The 7,335-nt window shown below is 33.0% G+C and overlaps 1 protein-coding gene across 4 annotated transcripts; it reads right to left on the bottom strand.

Moving 5' to 3' along the window:
* Positions 1-1,838: 1,838 nt before the first annotated feature.
* On the bottom strand, positions 1,839-5,513 carry LOC107635693 (putative lipid phosphate phosphatase 3, chloroplastic). Of its 4 annotated transcripts, none has more exons than XM_016339240.3 (9): positions 5,387-5,513; positions 4,303-4,549; positions 3,668-3,892; positions 3,491-3,578; positions 3,298-3,407; positions 3,075-3,165; positions 2,797-2,985; positions 2,613-2,672; positions 1,839-2,255 (listed from the first exon to the last, which is right to left on the bottom strand). In XM_016339240.3, exons 2-9 carry the CDS (start codon positions 4,375-4,377, stop codon positions 2,062-2,064), a joined length of 1,032 nt encoding a protein of 343 aa, XP_016194726.1. In that variant the 5' UTR covers positions 4,378-4,549; positions 5,387-5,513; the 3' UTR covers positions 1,839-2,061. The 4 variants fall into 4 exon arrangements, with proteins under 4 accessions (XP_016194726.1, XP_016194727.1, XP_016194725.1 ...); XM_016339241.3 differs by having other exon boundaries at positions 5,093-5,405; XM_016339239.3 differs by having other exon boundaries at positions 4,303-5,459.
* Positions 5,514-7,335: the final 1,822 nt, after the last annotated feature.

Here is a 7,335-nt window from a genome sequence, read left to right on the forward strand (position 1 = left end):
AAATTACTCACTTCACTTAACTCTTATCGTGACTTGCATCGCCACCATGATGGCGGCGGTGGCCGGAATGCGCATGATGACGAAGACTATACCTTGGTCATCATGCAATAGGACGATAGGGGAGTGCATGGAAGTAAAGAAGGAATTTGAGATGGAGTCAGAGAGCAACATAAAAATATTTGAATCAAAAAACAAGGTCATAGGGAATGGTGCATTAGGGAGGAATGGAATTCCATGCTCGAAAAAAGATAATACCGCCAAGAATTGTAGACCGGGTACTCCTGCCAACCGTTATGACCGTGGCTGCAGTCCCATTACTCGATATAGGGGTGGTGGTGGTGGTGGTGGCCATGGTTCCACCCATAGTTAAATTATTCATCATCTTCTTCTTCTTAATTATCTAGCTAGGTTTAATTTATGGTTATTCTTTATATATACATACCCTTTGATTGTTATAAGACCCATTATTAACAACTATTAGTGGTAGTTTGTTTTATATAATAGTAAATGTTATGATTTGGCTTGTTTTGATTTAGTTTAATATTCTATGTAAATATGAAGAGTTTAATAAAATAAAAGAAGAAGAAGAGCCTCTTAGTTACCTTGTTTTCTATATTACCATTTAATCTCTCTTATTATTATTATTATTCTTATTTTTTTAAGCTTTTGTCTTTGATAAGTTATCCATAGAAACATGCAAGGATGCAAAGAAGAATTTCTATTAAAAATGTCACTCTTTTTTTTTTTCAGTCAAAATGTAGTTTTTGTTCAAAGGCTTATACCTTAGGTTACTATTGTTAAATCTTTCTCTTTTATCAGCCTCCTTTTTCTCTCTGTATATGAAAACTAGGAAATAATAGTGACTAATATTTTTAGAGAAAAAAAAATAAAAAAGTGATATAATAAAAAATTAGTTAGTATTAGTTTAAATATTAATCCAATAAAAGAAAAAAACATGTAATACGTATTCTAAAAATTTAAATAAATTAATATAAATTATAATAGAATTAATAACCACAACAAATTAAAAAAAAAAAAAGAACTCTCCCTGTGCGTAAGGAAGGATTACAAACTTGAGAACACAAATAGGCCCATATTAGGCCCAAATTATAGCCCATGGCTTCATAGTGTAAAACAAAAAAAAATCTTAGAAATTGGAAAAGATAGGAAGTAGTTAGAACTTGGAACGGAGTGTTATCCATTTTGAGCTACGCAGCCACCGGGAATGAGTGAGTTAGTTACAATGAAAAGCAGAGCTGATAATGACTCCTTCTGGACTTGGAACACCAACGACAACAAAGGGCAACAAGGTCAATTCCCAGTTTCCAAGTTCCTCGGTAACAACAACAACAGCAAGTCTCAGACGTTGGTGTTGGGTCCTGGCTTTGGTGCTGGTGTCGGGTGCGGTGCTGGCTTAGGATTCGGTCTGGTCGGTGGATTCGGTTACGGTGGCTGGCCATTCAACCACCTTAGGTTAGTTTTCGGTCTTGGAATGGGTTGCGGTGTTGGATTCGGGTTCGGGTTCGGGCAAGGGATTGGTTACAACTTTGATTTCCAAACTCGCAAGTCTAGAAAGTCTAAGAAAAAATTTGAAGATTCCAACAAAACTATTGTTATTCAGATATGATATGATTATTGTTTTTCCACGTTATTGCAATTTTCAACTTGTGAATTTTCTTCACTAAGTAGTAGTGACTTGTTCTTATGAATTTTTATTCTGCTTAATTATGCTATTGAGTTGTTAAATTGGAATATTTGTTTATCCCATTGAAATGCCATCAATCTTTGTTCACTTTTTAATTGAATTGAATTGGACTTTGGCATAAAAAAAAATTGAATTTTATTAGTCAAAACTCAAAATGCATAGTATTAATGATCAATTTGGTTCAAACAAATTTTCCCTTCAAGTTTCTAACGAAATACAAGGTAATTACTAGTGACTATCGAGTAGAAAACTAATTAAGATTCAGCAGAACTGAATTAGTCAACTTAATTCTGGTAAGTGGTAACATTCTAGGATATAGTATGTACTAGTAGGATCTGATTTAGAAAGTGGTTTATCTATCTTGTTCCAGATTCAATGTCATTGAATGTTGAGCTTTGATTCCGTGCTAAAGTTAAACCCATACACCCATGGTTGTTCTCAGCCTGAGACTCTGTTGACTGGCCTTGTTGACCAACATTTTGAGCACTATGAGCTTGTGTCATACCTCCTGCTTCTTCCAACATTTTAAAATAAGCATAAGGTCCCCATCCTGCATAATAAAAACATCATATCAGGTTGTTGATTATATGGTTCATAAAAGATATAAATTTTAGTTGTTACTTTGACTATAACAATAATGCATTTTTCACTAAGGAAGAATCGGTTACATAGATCAATTGACATCATTATATGCTAGTGAAAACTCGCATACAGTTGTCTTCATCTGAAGTTGATAGTTGTGAATCGTTAGATGACGGTTCTTAACTATCAAGTTCCCGTGAAGACAACTGCATTGAGTTGTCACCTTATATGCTATCATTAAGAAAGGAAAAAAATGGACATATGCGAGCAGACACAAGCGAATTATTAAATTATAAATCATAAAAATATGCACTGAATGCAATACCTTCAGAATGATAAGGAGGGGGGAAAAACTGCAAATAGCAAAATGTAGCTACTATAAGACCTGAAATAAGAATCATTCGGAGAGTCAAGGCAGGCACCAACAGTTGTAAGTAGTATTTTCATCTCTCTTTTGGGAAACTTAAGATGCATAGTTAAATTACTGATCATTATAACTACTGATATACCTAGAAGACCTCCGGCAAACACATCCTCCCAGTGGTGCCAATAATCATCAACTCGAGAAATACCAACGAGCGACGCAAAAAGTAGAGGTAGAAAAACAAGGCAAAGTTTCGCTACATGGCCTGCGCGGTCAAATGCTTTAATTTTCCCAGATAAGTACAATGATAAGAACCCTAGACCAGCAAATGACCCTGAAAAAAAAAACAACAAATGAACTAAAAATTTCAGAAAATTATTTGAATGGAGTTATACTTTTTCCACTATTCACAATGCTACATACATGAAGTATGGCCACTTGGGAAGCTCTTATGTCCTTCCTTTATGATGTTCTTGTCACCATGGCATACTACATTTCCCAAAGTATCATAAACCTAACAAGAAGCTGTTTATCAGAGATACAGCAGCCATAAAGAATTGGTGGATGCTATAGATTTACTCGTGTTGATGTGGAAAACCATTCACCAAAACAATCACTTAAGACCTAAAATTCAAGAAGGACATACATCCTTTCCGTCTGGGAAACATCGCCAAAAGAAGTCTGGTCGAGGTCGACCAACTGCGTCCTTTATTGCATCAGTGATTACTGCTGTTACCAAAACGGAGAATAACAGACCTGCAGAAGCAAACGATTTCCTATCATTGGCTCTAGCTGTTTCTAAGGAATTTAATAAATCAGTGTAGTTCAAAAATCAATACCCAGTATGGCATGGTGAAGATCATAGACATCTCTCCTTCGGATATAGACAACAAGAAAGATCACCATAGGCAATAAAACTGCATATAACTAACCATGCCAAGATAATGAATAACAATGTAGCCTTGTTAGCATGTGTATTCAAGAAAAATATGTATGATGTTAAGCTTTAAACTTACAGGAACGGCCCAAACAGGGACTGTATTACTCTTGAGTGGATATTTGAGGTCAGTCATCATATCCTTCCCGACATAGCGATAGAAAGGATGGATAATGTCCAGGATGGCCACAATCAACACAAGGAGCAATAGGATGAGCCAATCATGCTTGTGTGTTCTCGCAACTGCATATCCATGAGAACTCACAGTATGTGAACCAAGCTGGACTTCCCTCACTCTGAGTTCCTAGAGCAAACAAAATCGTGATTGTTCATTAGAAGAACGCCGAAGCTAAACTACCAAATGTTTGTTTAATACACACCAATAGATGTTCATCATGTCCATACAACAAAAGCAGACAACCAAATTTAATTGTCCCTTAAAATTTTGCATTAATACACTGTATATCTTCATACACTTTATACAAGGGCAACACAACTAACAAATGGAGGTCATCCATGAAATTTTTGTCTCATTTTTACCAAACACACCCTAAATGATTATTAGAAGGTAAAAACTTAGATTGTACATCAATCCATCTGACAGAACTACTTGCATAAGAAAATAGACACATGCTAAAAGCACTCTATATATCTTTTCCAAAGCCTTTGTTTTAGTAGCTAAGACTGAAACAAAATCTTAGCTAAATTGTATACCTCTCCATTTGTGTCTATCAATGGTAAATTAACGGATGAAAAGTGAGCCCCAGCCGCAGCAGAGATCCGCGGCATCCTGCTTGATAAATCCTAGCCTCCTAGGTAAACCCCGAAGAAAGCAATTTCGGGGGGCAAAATGTTGCAAAAAATTACTGTGATTTGCTTTGCTACACTTAAAAAATTTTCTGTGGTTTAAGAACCTGGCAAATCCTCTATGTGTATAGCACACAGAGCATCTCAAATATTCCTGAAAGTTTGAATCAGTTTAATTCAGCACGAATGGCAGTGTCTCCAGAGCCATATGCAATAGCATGTCTCCGTCAAAAACAGTAAACACACTCAAAGAGAAGTCTTAAACACCAATTTGGTTCAGGAATTCCATAAAATCACCACAAAACAAGATAATCCAATTAAATTCAATACACAACTGTAAGCTTCAAAGTTAAGCCAATCCAATCAAAAACAGATTAACATAGCCTGCTACCCGTAAATGAATCACAATTCTCATGAAAGATACAGAAAAAAAAAAAAATCAAAAGGATGTTATGAGGTAAAGCCAATGAGTGATTTCAAACTAAATTGAGTTAACCTGGATTCAAAACGCATAGATTTCAAATGGAAATGAATATAAATCAAAGTTAATTTAATTCCATGCATTCAAAACTCATAAAAAGTTAAAAACAAAATGATTATATCTATAAAGGGCGAATTTTTTTCACAGAAAGTTGACATTTCTACTATACCCAATTGATATTAAGATAAAAAGTGAAGAACTTTAGCGTGTACGGACCTGAAGGCGGGTTGTAAGATACTGAAAACGAAAGAAGGCTATGAAATCCGACAAGGCCATTGTGAAGTAACGAAAAATCAAAGAACTCTTAGACGGAGAGAAAGAGAAAGAGAAAGAGGAGTTGTAGCAGTTTCAGAGAATAAAGGGGTATCGAATTTCAATTAAAGTTTTAAAATTTAAATTTTTTTGTGCACACACACGGAAAAATAGGAGAGAGTTAGAAAGAGGATAATTATGATGCAGCAGAGCAGAGATTCAAAGGCACCGTTTGGTTTCTTTAATTTAATTACTTACCTTTGTGAATTGAAGGAATGGGTTAGACTTCTCTCTGTATTTGTGGAACTCATACTCAGATTCAGATTGGATTGGTCCCCTACATTATAGGGCTGTATCTTAACTAACATTTTGCAACAAAAGGAAGCTTCTTAAGTTCCAATAGAAAACCATAATCAATTTTAGGATAATCTTAAAAAGTGTTGTAGATTTGTAGAGTAAAAAATCTAAGGGTCATTAACTTTTTATCTCTTTGCTTTATAAACTTTTCTCATTTTGGTTAATCTAAATTTCTAATTATATATTCTTTAATGGGTAAAGTACTAAATTGATCTCTTACGTATGGACGTAATTCTGTTTTGATCTTTAAGGTTTAAAGTGTATCCAAAAAAGTTTCATTTAACTTCAATTTAGTCCCACCAGATAACAAAGATAAATAATTAATGAAATGTCCTACATGATAGTAGTATAATAATCTAGAGAATAAGTACAAGCTCCAAAGGCACAAAATCAACCGTGGATGCATCAATAAATTTATTTATTATAAAACTAAAAAAAATGTTAAATACATGTATTGATGCATCCACGGTTGATTTTGTGCCTCTAGAGCTTGTACTTATTCTCCAAATTATCAACTTTGTTCTTATACTACTGTCATGTAGGACATTTCATTAATTATTTATCTTTGTCCTCCGGTGGGACTAAATTGAAGCTAAATGAAACTTTTTTGGATTCAAATAGGACACTTTAAACCTTAAGGACCAAAACAGAATTACGCTCATACGTAGGGGATCAATTTAGTACTTTACCCTTCTTTAATTTATAATTTTTATTAGGTGTGAGTTTGATTAATCTATTTAAGATAGGAGAAAATCTAGGAGATCAGTATTTTTATTAAAATTTAGTCCGAACTTAATCAGCAAAAAAAAGAGTGAGTAATTTCACATTATTAGATATAATCTCATACTATTAAAAATACTAATGATAACTACAAATTACAAAACTTACTAGTCCTTAACACTCCTTTTAAAATAGTTATGAATTTTTTTACTAAAATATATTTTTTTATTCTACCAACTGCTTAAATTTAGAAGATTCTAATTTCTATTGTATAATAAGAAAAAAAATTGATAGTGACGTAACTTTAAAATTCGTTAGAAAATCTTAAAATCTCAAAATATCTCTCTATCTCTCTTTCTCTCTAATTTATCAATTTTTTATTTTATAAAATTTAATTTTGTGGTGATAAAATAATTATAAAAGTAAAATGTCTTGGTACTGTCTAAAAATTTATATTGTTTATTGTGTCTATTTTTGTTAACAAAAGTGTTCATATTGAATACTATTTCAGTCTTTCACACATTAATTATTTTTAAACTATAACATAAAAAAATCCATAAGGAAATGACACAAATTAGAGACAAGAAAACATAAAATTATTTCAGACTTTTTTTTTTAAAGTTGAGACCAAAATTATATAAATTCCCTACCTATTTATTATTTTTATTCTGTCCTAATTACCAAACTGAGATATATTCTTGTATATTACTTGTTTGTAGGAATTTTAAGGTTTATTTATCTCTTTGTTGCTTCTTGATAGAGAGCTTTATTTTACTCTAAATTGCAGAAGCTTCGATCCATGAAGCCTCTGTTGAGTTGGTTCTAAATTAGTTCACTGAATTTGGGATTACAGATGTCAAGTGGTGGCCAATTATAGTGTCAACAGAACTTTGAATATTTAACTCTAAATTTACTTCAAATTATTTTATCCGCCATAGTTTTAATCATATAGATTTCGAAACAAAATGATAATGGTTTCTACTTTTCCTAGCTCAAAGAATCTAGGACCAAATGATGTCATACTTTCATCTTGACTATTACTTATTTTATTCCTGAAGTGTAATAGTAAGCTAAGAAAACTTGAAAGGGTTAAGGGAAATAAAGAAAATAAAATCACAAGATTAAAGAGG

This window comes from Arachis ipaensis, chromosome B4 (assembly GCF_059453495.1).
Source record: "Arachis ipaensis isolate K30076 ecotype BB chromosome B4, ASM5945349v1, whole genome shotgun sequence".
Taxonomy (NCBI): domain Eukaryota; kingdom Viridiplantae; phylum Streptophyta; class Magnoliopsida; order Fabales; family Fabaceae; genus Arachis; species Arachis ipaensis.

What these genes read in the sequence shown, in the direction of transcription:
- LOC107635693 (XM_016339240.3), bottom strand. Translation starts at nt 4,377, where the DNA reads ATGCCGCGGATCTCTGCTGCGGCTGGGGCTCACTTTTCATCCGTTAAT. An exon ending in GTTTGCCGGAGGTCTTCTAG is followed by an intron (nt 2,673 to 2,796) that starts GTATATCAGTAG and finishes TTCTTATTTCAG; the next exon opens with GTCTTATAGTAGCTACATTT. An exon ending in CCCTCCTTATCATTCTGAAG is followed by an intron (nt 2,256 to 2,612) that starts GTATTGCATTCA and finishes TTTATTATGCAG; the next exon opens with GATGGGGACCTTATGCTTAT.